General features: G+C 38.5%; 1 protein-coding gene across 2 annotated transcripts; it reads left to right on the forward strand.

Moving 5' to 3' along the window:
* Window positions 1-820: 820 nt before the first annotated feature.
* Window positions 821-16,046, forward strand: FKBP14 (FKBP prolyl isomerase 14). Of its 2 annotated transcripts, none has more exons than XM_058724721.1 (4): window positions 821-1,263; window positions 4,384-4,535; window positions 8,136-8,263; window positions 14,845-16,046. In XM_058724721.1, exons 1-4 carry the CDS (start codon window positions 1,067-1,069, stop codon window positions 14,881-14,883), a joined length of 516 nt encoding a protein of 171 aa, XP_058580704.1. In that variant the 5' UTR covers window positions 821-1,066; the 3' UTR covers window positions 14,884-16,046. The 2 variants fall into 2 exon arrangements, with proteins under 2 accessions (XP_058580704.1, XP_058580703.1); XM_058724720.1 differs by lacking the exon at window positions 14,845-16,046 and adding an exon at window positions 11,171-11,448 and having other exon boundaries at window positions 859-1,263.

Genomic DNA, 16,046 nt, shown 5'->3' on the forward strand with positions numbered 1-16,046 from the left:
AAACCTACTTTCGTGCTTTCCAGTTTCTTCCAAATCGACTGTAATGAACATGTGTTGCTTTTGAAATTAGGCGAAAAATGTAAAGCTAATAATTTTAAGCTAAGATGAGCCAGTGTAACTCGTAACTGTGATTACTGTTTCTTCTATAAAGTGGAGGTCTGCACGTCCGTCTCCTCGATAGAAGCTATTATTTACCTTCTACATTAAAGTCACTAAGAGATAAACTGTTAGCAGCCATAACATTATGCGGTGTTGTAGAATGAATCAGAAGACCGGGTTTGAAGGCGGAGCTCAAATGCTTTGGGGCTGAACAATTTTAAGCAGGACCCCTTAACCTCTCCTTGCCCAGATACATTTATCATTTAAATGGGATTAAAGAACCTGCCTTACTGGCAGTGTAGTGAGGTTTACGCAACGGGAATGCGCTTTGCGAACCCTACAGAAATATTTAAGCCTTTATCGTTTATACTGTAAGTTAAGTAACAATACAGGATTGTGGACTCCTAGGGGCGGGGAGTAACCTCTCAGCGTGCGCAAGAGTAAACAGGACTTGCCGGATACCGCTACCTTTTCACTTAGCCTGGGGGCTCAGCACGCTCAGCGGGGAAACTTCACAGCTGTAAATCTGCCGGAGGAGTTTCCGGTTAGCTGCGTTCCCCAGGGATCTCCCAAAGTCCAAGGTTGTGGAATTCTTTAATCCGCCTTTCTCTAGGACCCCTCCCTGTGCTTCGCGGCCTGACCAAGTCCTGGCTCCGCCCAGCTGTAATTATTGCAGCATCATTGGCTTGAGAGGCTCCGGCGGACTGCAATGCTAGCCAATGGGGAGTCATCGTTCCCAAGAGCCAACCTGTGAGAGCCAGTCAGGCCCGGGTTTGGGGTTTAACGCTTTAGAGGTGGGTTCGCATTACGTGGGAAAGTTGTCGTAGTAAGTGTGCCACGTCTGCTGGGAAGCGGTAGTCATGAACTTGCCAAAGGCCGTTGTCTTGAAGCCTTCAAATACTTTCTTAGTTCTATGAGGTCGGGGGCCCTTTCTCTGTTTTTGTAGGAACTTTCCTGCGCCAGCAGCATGAGGCTTTTTTTGTGGAACGCGGTGCTGACGTTGTTGGTCACTTCTTTGAGTGGGGCTCTGATCCCTGAACCAGAAGTGAAGATTGAGGTGCTCCAGAAGCCGTTCATCTGCCATCGCAAGACCAAAGGGGGAGATTTGATGTTGGTCCACTATGAAGGCTACTTAGAAAAGGATGGCTCCTTATTTCACTCCACGTAAGTAATTACACCTCGCAGGTAAAGTAGTGAAGAACCCATCGACCTATGCGAGCTCTCTGGCAGGAAAGGTAGCCTGTATCAGGTTTTACTTCTCTTTTGAAAAATTGAAATCTGTTATTTCCTTCTTTGGGAAAGGAAATTGTTTAAAGACAATCAAGACAAACAATTTGGTTAAAAACAATAAAGACAATAACGGTGCCTTTGAAGTTCCTTGGAACTTGGAAACGTGCGGTAAGGATAAAGGTTAATTTTTACTCTAAAAATTAGAACTAGAATCTTTGACATATTGCAGAAGTATCTAGGTGTGTAATTAGGCAATAAGTAGAAAAAAACTGTAAAGGAATTTCATTTCTCAAACTCCATTCCCAAGGGAAAATGACTCAATTCCATTTTGAATTTGGTGTAGGTGAAATTTACTTAAAACTTTTCGCAGGGACTTCATGAGCAGAATACACAATCATTTATTTGCTTGTTGTAGGATATGCTAATGCTAGCCTATTGATCTGTTTAATTTTTGTTCGTACAAATGACATTTTGGTCAAGGTATAGTCCCATGATTTGTTTCATTATTTTTTTTCTTTCTAGAAAATTCAAAGATTTCATTGATGGGTATGGTTATGGCCATGAAAGATTAATCCAATAACTATAGTGAATGATTTTCAGGTGGTTACACTATCATTATTTCTGTTCTATACGAACAAAGAAATTGCAACATGGATGTTTTACAAGTGTAATGATTTCTAATTAGGCATTGATTCTCTTCATTCCATTCCAAGATTATTTATTGAGCATTTCTTTTATGTTAGGCCCTGTGTTTGAGACTAGGGAGTTTAAAACTTTTTGGCTTCTCCATCCTTGTCCATTCATTTATCTGTCCATCTAACAAACCCTTGTTGAGTGATCACAAGTCAGGCCTTGAGGATGCAAAGGTGACTTAAGAGTGGGCTCCTGTCCTCCAGCAGTACATCATCTACAGGAAGGAGGACGACAAGTAAATAGCTCATGCTATGTAGTACAGAGTGTTCAAAGTGTTTGCAAAGCATAATGGAGTCTGGCATTAATGATGCTCTGGGGGGGTGGGGTAAGAGAAAGACTTCCCAGAGATCATAATTGAGATGGGTCTTGAAAGATGGGTGGAGGGTTCCTTCCAGGTGGAGAATGGGGGCAAGGAGGACATTCCAGGTAGAGAAAATGACATGAACGAAAGTAGTGAAGCTTTGTGGCCCATCCTAGACCTCATTTTCGGATGAACTGCCTTTATTGAGCATTCAGACCTGGTCTGTCAGGTTTTGGAGAAATGAATGGCGTTCTTCTCTGAACTCTGTTAGCCTTTGCAAACATTTCTGAAACAGTGGCTTGCCATAGAATTCTCAACAGCTCCATCTTCTTAGCAACAAGGCCAGTGCCACAGTAGATGTTAAACAAGATTAAGGTATGCATTTAAAATTTTCAACTGCATCTTTATTTTTAGTCTGATCTCTTTTAGATACAGCCTGATGTCTTTCAGGTCTCAGAATGAAAAACCTATTGTCCTTTGGTGGTAGCCATACAACATTATTTAGCAGTTTGCTACTAAAGTTTTAGTACCCATTAAAAAAAAGCAGGGGGGCGCCTGGGTGGCTCAGTCGGTTAAACGTCTGACTTTGGCTCAGGTCACGATCTTGCGGGTTTGTGGGTTTTGGCCCCACGTTGGATTCTGTGCGGACAGCTCAAAGCCTGGAGCCTGCTTCGGATTCTGTCTCCCTCTGCTCTCTGCCCCTCCCCTCACTCATACTCTGTCTCTCCCTCTCTCTCTCAAAAGAAATAAACATTAAAAAGATAAATAAATAAAGTTCTGGTACCTGATGAGGGGACGGTTGTCATGCGGCCTCAGTGTAAATGGTCAGGAACTGCTTACCCTGAGTTTTATGAAGCAGTACCATCAAGTGATCTGTGGTAAAGCATGTTTGCCATGTCTAGAATAATAGCCTGTGTGGTAAATAGCTTAAATCCTTTAGCTGTGACAAGAAATGTACCAAAACTGTAGTCAGCACTGGGTGGCAGATTGTTTTCTTCCTTCTTTATTCTTTTCCAGCCTTCCCAAGTGTTCTACAGTTGGCAATTTGTTTCTTTAGTCATAGGGGGAAATTAAGAAAAGAGGAAGTAATGGCTTTTACCTAGATTTAGTAATTAACCATGATGTCCATGAAACCTAGTAGAGTGATTTCTCATTCTCACCTATACGATATCCTTGAGAATACTTTCCGTATGTACCAAAAAGGAGCGAACTGAGGCTCAGGTGCTATTCAGCCCTCAGGCCCCCCAGTAGCTTGGCAGGCTGGGTTTCTTAGGCTGGCCTCTCTCCAGGTCCTAAGCCAGGATATTTTGATCATTTCCTTCTTCCTCAGTCCTTGAGGGACAACTCCCCCAGGTTTCCCTGCACAGCCCCACAGAAAATGCCTGCAGGCAGCATCTAGGTGGGGTTCGGGTTGAAGAGCAGCCATTTCCACCTGTCAGAGCCATCACGAGACTGTACATCAGCAGGGTTTATAGGCAGACTAGAAGATGCTGTGCTCCTGACTCTCCAGTGTCCATGTGGGTGTGGACCCACTTGTCTTGGCAGTAACTTCTCCTTAACTTCTCTTTCTTCCCAAATTCACCCATTTTCCATGATTTTCTCCCTCTTCTGCCCGGGATGATGTTCCTGGGACAGCATCGCTGTGGTTAAGACCTTGAAGTTTGGAGTTAGATCAAATACCAGCACATTTAACCTCAGTTTCCTCCTCTGTACAATGGGGAAATGATGGTACTTACCTCATATGATCATTCTCACAGAGTTAAAAGAGGCAAAGAATTTGGGGTAATACCTGGTACACAGTAAAATCTCAAATAATTATTAACTGTTTTTATTATTATTCCCTCTGCCCTTCTCTACTTGATTCAATTGTATGAAATTTGCATCAAGAAATAGGGGCAGTGGATTAAATTATTACAAAATTAACCTGGTTTTGTGTGTATGTGTATAGCTGTTTTTGTTAATTCCCAAACTGAATCACTTATTGGTAGAATAAAATGCTCCCACATCAATAAAAAAATAAAGTTACTAAAGAGTTCTAATATGTTTTCTTTCTATTGTAGTCACAAACATAACAATGGTCAGCCCATTTGGTTTACCTTGGGCATCCTGGAGGCTCTCAAAGGTTGGGACCAGGGCTTGAAGGGAATGTGTGTAGGAGAGAAGAGAAAGCTCACCATTCCTCCTGCCCTGGGCTATGGAAAAGAAGGAAAAGGTAATAACAATTTCACATTTTTACTACAGCATTGGGGTTCTTCTCTGGATTAGGAGACAGAAGTCAGCGTAACTAGTATGTATTTTTCCCCCAGAAGTAGAAGATGTGTATTATTATTTTTTTTAAGTATGATTGCATCTTGATTATCATTTGAGACGGCCAAATTAAAGCCATTCTATCTTAATGGTCAACTGAACTACTGATACAAAGTTCTGGAACCTTTAACTCTATCATTAACAATTTACCACCATATTAACCAAAAGAATGGTTTTTAAAAAATTATGGCACAATACTTACAAAATAATGGTTCCTATTTTAACCGCTTTTAACTGTACGATTCAATGGCATTATGAACATTCACACTGTTGTACAAGCATCACCACTATCCAGTTTCAGAACGTTTTCATCCTCCCCAGCTGAAACTCATCAATTTATTTTAACACCAAAAAGAAAGATTATTCCACATAAGTGTTTCGATGAGTTGAACATGTGAAATGTAGATTATTCAGGTATTAAATGGGGTTTAGATGTGGGCTGCAGGGGGCTCACAACTGAAGTTTTCTTTAACAAAGCTTTTTTTGGGGGGTTGTTTTCATTCTTGTGTTAAAGTTGTTTTATAACTGTTGTTATAATTCACTTATAAAACCTGATGGAGTGACATGAAATGAGTGTTATAAATTAGAAGCAAATAGGCTAGCTGATTCCAGGAGACTTTGTGCTAGTTTGTTCCAGGATGTACACCTGCTGTGTGAGTGGGGAGCCACGCAGCTTTCCAAAGGGCTATTTACAAGAGGCCAGATGATGTTTCCTGCACAAGATATATTTCCTTTCTAATTTAACCTAAGGGAATAATCAGGTATCAGGAGAAATATTTGTGGACAGGCATGTCCATTGCTACATTGTTTTAAAATGTTTATTTTTGAGAGAGAGAGAGAGCGTACAAGCAAGGGAGGGGCAGAGAGAGAGGGACAGAGGATCTGAAGTTGGTGAAGTTGGCTCTGTGCGGACAGCAGCGAGCCCCATGCGGGGTTCAAACTCATGGGGCAAGTTCATGACCTGAGCCAGAGTCTGAAGCTTAACGGACTGAGCTACTCAGGTGCCCCACTACATTGTTTCTAACAGCAAAAATATTGAAATCAACTTCAATGTGTAATGAGAAGGGTTAACTAAAATATGGCCCAGTTATTAAAAAATGGCATTTCAAGGATTAAAAAAATTATATCCAAATGGGTAAGATATAATATTATATTGAAAAGTGGAAAATAGGGGCGCCTGGGTGGCGCAGTCGGTTAAGCGTCCGACTTCAGCCAGGTCACGATCTCGCGGTCCGTGAGTTCGAGCCCCGCGTCGGGCTCTGGGCTGATGGCTCAGAGCCTGGAGCCTGTTTCCGATTCTGTGTCTCCCTCTCTCTCTGCCCCTCCCCCGTTCATGCTATGTCTCTCTCTGTCCCAAAAATAAATAAAAAACGTTGAAAAAAAAAAAAAAAAAAGAAAAGTGGAAAATAAAGCTATACTATATCCAAGAGTAAGTATTAGAAAAAAGTATATACACACACAGAGTGAATCACAAGGAAATAATTAAGAATGATAACAATGGATGGGTCGGAATTATTTTTATTTCTGGTTCTGTCTCTTCCAAATTCTCTACAATGGGCATGTATTACATAATGAAGAAAAAAATTTATTAAGTAGTCACCAGAACCAGACAGGGAACCACTCTGATACTGTAGCAATAACAGACTTCACAGTATCCTTAGGTCTAAACTTAACCAGTTACAAAGTGAGAATCCTAACCCCAGTTTCCAGAGAAGAAAGTAAATGCCATATGTGTAACATTATATTCTTTTTTTTTTAATGTTTATTTTTGAGAGACAGAGACAGTATGAGCGGGGGAGGGGCAGAGAGAGAGAGGGAGACGTAGAACAGGAAGCAGGCTCTAGGCTCTGAGCTGTCAGCACAGAGCCCAAGGAAGGGCTCGAACTCATGAGCTGTGAGATCCTGACCTGAGCTGAAGTCAGATGCTTAACCAACTGAGCCACCCAGGTGCCCTTGTAACATTATATTCTAAAATGGAACTTGCTATATAAATCTTATGCATAGAATGCAATTTACTAACCAAATTCAATTATTATGATAATCATCTCTTTAGAGAAGAAAATCCGGTATCTAGAAAATGTTTCTCTGATGTTCAAATGTATTCTTTCACCTTTCTGCTGTATCTTTATTGCCTCACCTTTAATGTATATGTAGAATTAATCCATTACTCTTACTCCATACTGTATTTAACTCATTTTTACTGTAGGACAAGCAGAGTTCTAAATTTGAGTCATTTTGTCCAAACTGAGAGTCATGAAACTAATTCTGCTAATGTGTATTTAACACTAATTTTGTAGTCATTTGGTACCACGTTTGCATGTCTCCTTTGGAAAGACACCAGTTTTATCAACGACCTAGTGCATGCCCCTTCTCTGTCTAGATCTGGAATGGTAAGCTTGGGCACAGAGTGTAAGTTTTGTTCTCTTTAATACTTAACAAATGCTCCTTGACAGAAATATGTGGGATTTGGATGGGGGGGGGGGGGGGGACTAAGAAATATTTGCAATGTTTACCCAGACCTTTATGTTAAATACAGTTATAAGGAAACAAATTGGAAAAAAAAAAAAATTGTTCATACTGCCCAGAAAGTATTTTTTTGAAAAGGCCCCTGGGACTTTTAATAGAGCTCTTTTCATGTTTTAAAAGATTTTTATCTCCCTTCTCAGAAATTTGTTTTAATTTCTTCTCTCTCATGAAATGTCTTCAGAATATGTATATAATTATATATATGTTCTATATCAGAGGAGGTGTTTCCCAAGTCTGAAATTGTTGAAACTTTCTGTATTGTTTTTAAAGCTTATAAGAGAATTATGTTTTAGTAATACATTGAGAGCTTACTATTTATGAAGCAGAATGCTAAATATTTTGCATAGCTTTATTTTCCTCCATCTTCCCAACAGATTCTGCATTTTATAAATGCATTCTATAAATGAGGAAATAGGCTTAAAGAGGGGCAAGTTTAAGCTTTAATACCGGCTCCTGGGACACCAGATCTCTCTCAGTTAGATACTGCCTCCTAGTGGTAGAAATGCTACTACTCTATGTATATCTAGGTCAGGACTTTTGTGACACCGCCCCCCCCCCCCCCCCCCCCCCCCGCCAAAGTTAGTTAAATCACTTGTACTATAATTAACTCTGAATTATCTACAGCCCTTTAAGTCATTCTTGACATGTAATATATAATATCTTAATCATATTTGAAATTTAATACCAGGCCATTAGGCACATCTCTATGTATGGTGTGTGTTTGTGTGCACGAAACAGTTTGTAATTGCAAAGCCAAACACAGACTGCTTTTGATCTACCAGTTTGGATTATTCCTTTGCTATTCTATTTGTTTGAGTAACATATAGTTACAAGTAATTCACATCATATGTGATAGCCTTAGGAAGACTGTTCATTTAATTCAATCAAAAGAATATTTTGTTCAGTGTCATAAGTTTCCTGTCATCAAAACTTTGGGATTGTTTAAGTAAAAGTTAACCTCCGTCTCTCTTCATGTCAGGTAAAATTCCCCCAGAGAGTACACTGATATTCAACATTGATCTCTTGGAGATTCGAAATGGACCAAGATCCCATGAGTCATTCCAAGAAATGGATCTTAATGATGACTGGAAACTCTCTAAAGATGAGGTGATCTTTCCTTCTTCTTACTCCTTTGTTTGCTTGTTTCTTCTCACTTATTAAAAAATATACTTCTAAAGAAAATTTATCTTTGTTTGGATAAAATATTGTTTATAAGTTTTCTTATAATACTGATGCTTTGAATATTGGCTTTTTTAAAAATAGGAAATCATTGGGGCGCCTGGGTGGCGCAGTCGGTTAAGCGTCCGACTTCAGCCAGGTCACGATCTCGCGGTCCGTGAGTTCGAGCCCCGCGTCAGGCTCTGGGCTGATGGCTCGGAGCCTGGAGCCTGTTTCCGATTCTGCGGCTCCCTCTCTCTCTGCCCCTCCCCCGTTCATGCTCTGTCTCTCTCTGTCCCAAAAATAAAATAAAAAACGTTGAAAAAGAAAAAATTAAAAAAAAAATAAAAATAGGAAATCATTGTTTTGGAGAGAAATATATTGAGACTCAACACCATTCATTCTTTTGCTTCCCTCTCCCCCCACCCCTACCCCACCATGTTTAAGGTTTACTGTATCCTTCCCTCTTTCTGAGTTTTTGAAAGGTCCATTTTGCTAAGACAATTCCCATTTTGAAGTTGCTATATAAGAAATGTGGATGTCTGGAGAAATATCTCCTGTTGACAGTTTCTGTTTAAAACTGTCAACTGGCTGTTAAATGCCCTTTGTTGTAATTTCCTGGCATTTAGCAGCAAACGGCCCACCTGCTGGGTTATTTTGTTCTGGGTAGCACCTGGAGAAAGGAGACTCTGGTCTGGATTTTCTAGAGCAGAAGACCTTTCCCAGCCCCCTCTTAGTTCTGGTGTTTGCGTAAAGATAATGGAAGAAGTCTTCTCCCTGTAATTCATTTAGGCTTTCGCAGCCATTTTTACACATACCTGTCTTAGTCTGGCTGTTGTGAGGAAAGGATTGGAGGTAGAGAGCTACTCAGTTTTTTTGTCTGCCCATATTCTCCATTGTGGCCTGGCTGGTCAGAAATCAAGTCCCTTTTTATGTTTCAATCAATTTCATTCTAATGGCCAGGAAATGATTAAGTCTTAAATAAGCGAAGTTATTATGAACTCATAGGGTCATGATCTACAGCTACTAAATTTATAACACCTTGTACTATTACCAGTCATAGGACTTTTTTCTATCCAAGGTAAATTTCAGTAACCTTTCATTTAAAAAACCTTAAATATACAGCACATTAAAAAAAAAAATCAATCCAGGGACGCCTGGGTGGCTCAGTCGGTTAAGCGTCCGACTTCAGCTCAGGTCACGATCTCACGGTCTGTGAGTTCCAGCCCCGCGTCGGGCTCTGGGCCGATGGCTCAGAGCCTGGAGCCTGCTTCCCATTCTGTGTCTCCCTCTCTTTCTGCCCCTCCCCCGTTCATGCTGTGTCTCTCGCTGTCTGAAAAATAAATAAACGTTAAAAAAAAAATTAAAAATAAATAAACGTTAAAAAAAAATCAATCCAGTTAAAAAAGGTGTTTATTAAAAAGTTTTTCTCCCACCCACATCCTCTTCTATGTGATCTGTCCCTTTCCGCATCCAGTTTTATTTACTTCTAATGTATCTTTCCAGGGTTTCTTTATGCAAATACAAGCAAACATGAATATATATTCCTGTTTCCTCTTTTCTTACATAAAAAATAGCATGATATACGTAATATTTGACATCTTGCTTTATTCTCACAGTATATCCTTGGGATATATTCTACATTAATCCATGTGGCCTTATCATCCTTTTTTTTTTTTTAACAACTTCATTAAATCTCCTTAATCTTAAAAATAAATATGTCATATGTTTGTATATTGGCGATAGGGGCAGGAAGGAGGACTTGAAATTACTGATCTAACAGAAGGAGCAATAGAGCTCTGATTAAAAATGAAAATACAGGTTAAACTGCATTATGGTCAATCTAGTGGGTAATTGGGAACAGGATTTTGTTTATGTCTTTAAATATCTGAATGAGAGTGAAAATTTTTAGTGTAAGCACTCATCAGGCTGGATTTTGCTTTAATTTCTGAGATTGGGAGGTCATGAGGCATGGTCATAGCCAGATCCACAGCATGGACTATTAGTAGACACTTACTTAAATTAAAAAATGCCATTAGGAGAGGGGAGGCAAGTGGGAGCAATGGGTGAAATAGGTGAAGGGGATTAAGAGCACACTTATGATGAGCACTGAGTAATGTACAGACTTGTTGAATCACTCACTATATTGTACATCTGAAATTAGTATAACACTGTAAATTATACTGGAATTTAAAAAATTGAAAAATTTTTAAATAAATTTTTTAAATGCCATTCTTTAATCTGATTTTAAGGGAGAAGTACCTGGAATTCTGACCCTAGTTAGAGATCTGGATAATTCAATGGAATGAAAGACTACAGTTTTTCAAATGCTTGGCTTTATTTAGACTCAGATTAAGAGCAGGTAGTATCCTTTCACTGGGTGCTTTTCTTTTTCTTTTTCTTTTTTTTTAAGTTTATTTATTTATTTTGAAAGAGAGAGTGTGAGTGGGGGAGGGGCAGAGAGAGAGGGAGAGAAAGAATCCCAAGCGGTCTCCGGTCTCCGAGCTGTCAGTATAGAGCCCCACTCTGGGCTCAATGCCATGACCTGAGCCAAAATAAGACTGGGCCGTGTAACCAAGTGAGCCACCCAGGTGCCCTACTGGATGATATAAACCTTATCTTTGCCTCTGAGCAATATTCTGTGTCTATATTGGAGCAGTATAGCAACAGTTTTTAAGGAGAAAAAAAACTTTCCTTTACTGTCATTGGAAATATATCCAATGATACATTGTAAAGCAGTTGGTTAGTCATTGTTGTATATAATCCGGTAAACTACCAGTCCACTCTGTGATATTAACAGGCTTGGTGTGGGTGTCTTATGAATTAGAATTATTAATGAGACCCATTATTTTGTAGGTTAAAGTGTATTTAAAGAAGGAGTTTGAAAAGCATGGTGCAGTGGTGAATGAAAGTCATCATGATGTTTTGGTGGAGGATATTTTTGATAAAGAAGATGAAGACAAAGATGGATTTATATCTGCCAGAGAATTTACATATAAGCATGATGAGTTATAAAGATACATCTGCCCATTTTATATGGCATCCATCCTTAAAGACAGGGCAACCATTTTAAAAGAAGGTCTTATTTCTAAATAATGTGCTGTTCCTGTTCTGGTTTTATATATATATATATACACACACACATACACACATACATATATATATACACATACATATATATATATATATTTTTTTTTTTTTCCTGAATATTATTTGAAAAACCCCTTAAGATCCCTAAGTGCCCATTTCTTTCTGGTGAGTTATTGGGAAGAAAAAAATTACTTTGTCTTTGAACGGAAGACTGCTGAACTATTTTCCACTTTCACATATGAAGCCTTATGTTTTACTTGCTTGCTTGTAATTTTAAAATATTGCAGCCAGAAGCATGCCCAACAAATCGACACCCTCTATTTCTCCTTCCCTCTATTTTCTCCAAGTTAGATACTGACATTTGAGAAACCTTTCGCATAGCCCAAGGCTTACTATTTTCATGTTATAATGAAACAGTGGGTCTGTAACTGCCTTTGAGTCTCTGCTTAAGGAAAAGAGGAAACTGGTTGTTGATTTGGGCTTGTAACAGTTACTGCTCTACTGAGATGTGTAAGGCTGAAGTGAGTAACAAAGTTAATAACTTATAAATATGTATACATTGAAACATTCTGCCCAGGACTTAAGTTTTATAAAGTTTGGTTCCTAGTGACTAATAATCTATAATGAGAAATAGGACAAATTATTTATGTGTCTGGCTCTTTGTAATAACGGGTCAAAACATTGTTTGCTGAGGTAGAGAGTTGTATCTAGTCAATGTTTAAGTCTAGCAGATTACCCTTCCTGGTTCATTAATGAATAAAATCTATTACTAATGTATTACTACAATAACATTGTATCATGAGAGAAATCAGTAAGCCAATCGACAATTTCCCATTTCTGCTCATCAAAAAATGACATGGATCCACAGCTGCTACTGTTGCATAGAAATCTGTCCTGCGTCAAAAAAATGGATGATTTTATAATTTTACCTGAAATTGGCTTTTGTCCTTTTCCTTTAAAAAAGCTCCCAAATCTCCATTTACTAATAGTTCTTTATCATTTACAAAGTGATCTCAAGTGCATCATCGTCTTTGATTTTCATTGCTCTGAGCCCTGTGGAAAAAAAAAACAAAAAAACAAAAAAAAACAACTGGTGGATCTTAATGTAACTGTTTTATAGATGAGGACATTATCCTTCAAAGAGATTGATTGTTTTGTCCGAGGTCAACAGCTAACTTGTGCAAACAGATCACAGTCCCCAAGTTCAGTATGTTTGTTTTGCCCTCTACTAGTGAAAAAGCAAAACTTCCCTTTGAACTCACTGGACCTAATTCTCTCTTCACTTTGCTCTCAAAGCAGTCAGCTCTGTTTTTGTTTTTTTTTTTTTATCTTTGGCTCCTTATCCTTTGAAGATGGTGAACTGGCTGTCGTAGGTACTTTTGAATTCTTCCCCTGATCTAGGAAAGGCTCTGGTTTCATTGAATAGTCTTGGGGTTAGCACTGAATTGCCTCAAAACCCCTGTCCTGTGAGAAGATCCAGGCATGTTTCTTAGTCCTTTCATGCTTGTTTACCTCTAGGTTTTTTAATTTTGTTTTGTTTTGTTTTGTTTTAGAGAATCATGAACAATTATTGCATGATATACAGGCTACTCTTGCCACTTATCTGTTGACGTTTTCCTCACCAGAACATAAAGTTCTTGAGAAGAACATATATAACACCTTCTTCTGATGAAATCAGCTATATGTCAAAAACTCTTAAATTGTCACTGCTATTTTCCTCAACCCGGAGGAGTTATGAACCGCAATGCAGAAAGCCTTATGCTGTGTTCGTCAGGAAGGAGAGAGCTTGTCACGTGGTAGCACCTTGTATAGACGTTATTGGCGATGCTATCTCCAGTAAAGCAGGCAAAGCAAAAAGAATTGTGATTATTTGGGCAGCATATTTCTTTATATGTGAGTTTATATAAATTCTCATCTAAATCTTTAGACACAAACATGAAATGAAAGCATATAAATGGGTTATGGTCGTTTTTAAGCATCTGCCTTTGGTTTAGCTACACCTCTACCCCTTTCCATTCGTGGGAATAATCAGACATGAACTGTGACCTCACTTTAATATAATTTGACTCATTAATATTGCTAGATATGTCCTACTTAAGTTTATATGACCATGTTGTATTCTTTTCCAAATAAACTTTATTTGGGGAATGATTGGTTTTGTGAAACATTCTTCAAGTACCAGTTTCCTTAGCAGCTTTATTGATTTTCTTACCTGTTATTCTAGGTTTTATGTTGAAACTGGATAGGGAAGATGGATAGGTCATGGTAGGAGAGGGGTGTAATGACGCATGGAACATGATTATCTGCTCTGTTTATTTTATTTATCTGTTTTTTGACATTAATTTTTTTTTTTTAAATTTTTAGAGAGAGTGTGTGAGTGCAGGAGAGGGGCAGAGGGAGAGGGAGAGAATCCCAGGCAGGCTCCATGTTCAGTGGGGAGCCTGACGTGGGGCTCCGTCCGTCGCACGATCCTGGGATCATGACCTGAGTCCATATCAAGAGTCAGACGCTCGACTGACTGAGCCACCCAGGCGCCCTTGTCTGCTCTGTTTAGAGATATGTGTAAGAAAAACTGTGCTTTGGTTTCCATTGTTTTGAAGTAAGCATTAAACATTGAGAATCGCGGGCAACAGCTGCTAGTGAATTTTGGTACCAGAGACACTGTATGTGTTGGGTTTTATTCAGTGTGGTTTGGGTGGTAGTTCTCACTATTGTTTTCGTTTGGGATTTTATTTTGTCACAGGTGGACATTATGATGATTAATGCCTAGTGAGTGAGTGAGCACTGTAAAATGTAATTAAATGAAATGCTGGGTTGTCATAAAAATAACAAGAAACAATGATTTCTGATTCAGAAGGGGAATCAGCCATTTGAATCTTTGCTTGTGGAAATGAATTTGTACCCCTTCATGATATATAGGAAATTCTTTACATCTACAGCGCTGTTAGATATGAGCATGCTGTCTGTCCCTACTAAATTGAGTGTATGGATGATTTCTCAGCATTGTTTGGAAACTGCAAGAGGAGAAAAAGGGACTTGGTGGAATGTTATGGGAAAAAATACATCTCTCACCCTTTTATTAAAAAAGGGACTTATCATCGTAATAATAACCCTGGGGAAAAAATAACAAGCAACTTCTTTTCCAGAGTGCAGAGCACTTGGTCATAAGGGTGTTTTGATTTATTTTATTTTTGTTGCTTACCCACTTCTGTTTGAAATGAAACCTAAAATGTCAAGCCTGGTTGTACATTCCTATGCCCATTTGGAAACATGAAAATTATAGTACTTTTCTCTCTTAATATCTGTAGCATTCTATTTAGGAAGATTTGCATATTCTCTTCAGTACGATGAAATCCATACATTCTTACATAAGGGTTTGGAGTCTATTTGAAGGTAAATTCTTTTCTCTGTTTAAAACATTGCTTTGCCTTTGCTTTCAGCCTTGCCTCTGCTGCCTTCAGCTCCTTGCTCCAGGCTGACAGAAGACAAAGACCTTATAAACACTGGTTTCCTAGTGCCAATCCTCAAATACAACGAGAGGCTTGCTTTGCTTCCTAAATGTTGCAGAAATGTAGCAGTGACTCAAAATTAGCATACACCAGAAATGCATGGTATATGTGTGAAATATGCAGATTCCTGACCCCTTCCCCCAGCAATGCTGATTCATTCTTGGGTTGGGCCCATGGTTCTGCATTTTAGCCCACTTGCTAGATGACACTGATGCAGGTGGTCTAAGATTCTTAATTTGAGAGATGATTAACGTCACCAATTCCCTGCCCTTGAATATACGATCTTCTATATTTTTCTTTGAATATTCTTTCTTGTTTTCTGTAAAGCATTGGTCATTGGGGAAACTAATTGTGCCTAAAACTGAATGTACAGTCAAAAGGGTAAGTTGTGTGGAGATACTATTTTCCCCAGGGTTAGGAATTTTTTAGGACTCTAAATTCTTACAGCAAAAAGTTAGATCATCAGTAAGTATGTTTTTGTGAACATCTTCCCTACCAGAAGAGAGAAAAGAGACCCAAACTTTCCCAAAATTATTGTTCTTTATTATTTTTTCAGAATTATCTATAGCCCATATGTTTAGAAGAATATACAGTCAAGAGATTGCCTTTAAAAAGTAAATATATATATGTATGTTATGTATATAGTGTATAAACTATGTGCCATGTATAATATATACATATATTATGAATAGATTATACATATATATGAATATGTATATATATAGTTTCGTATCAAAGATAGTCATTGAAATATTCTCTCTAGTACATGATTTCCCTTCTCTGAAAACTTGTCTATACCATGCAGTTAAATTTCCTTTTGGTTGATTTGGAATCTGTCTTTCTGTACTTTGCTTATATTTCTATGTTTCACTTATAATTTAGGTAAAATTTCCTAGTAGTTCTCCATGTAAAATCAACAATAATCTTTTTTTCATTCCTTCAGCTTTGGTTTACCCAAGGGATTAAGTGGCTTATTTTGATATACATAGGTTATTGTTAAGGAAAAGAAAAGCATACAAACAGTTGGGAGATTCTGGAGATCTGAAAACACCTAGCACACTAATCGAGGATTCTTTCGTTTACCATTTCTTTGTGTTCCTGTACTGCTAATAAAGCCTCTGGCATAAAATGGA

Source organism: Neofelis nebulosa, chromosome 4 (assembly GCF_028018385.1).
Source record: "Neofelis nebulosa isolate mNeoNeb1 chromosome 4, mNeoNeb1.pri, whole genome shotgun sequence".
In the NCBI taxonomy this organism is placed as follows: domain Eukaryota; kingdom Metazoa; phylum Chordata; class Mammalia; order Carnivora; family Felidae; genus Neofelis; species Neofelis nebulosa.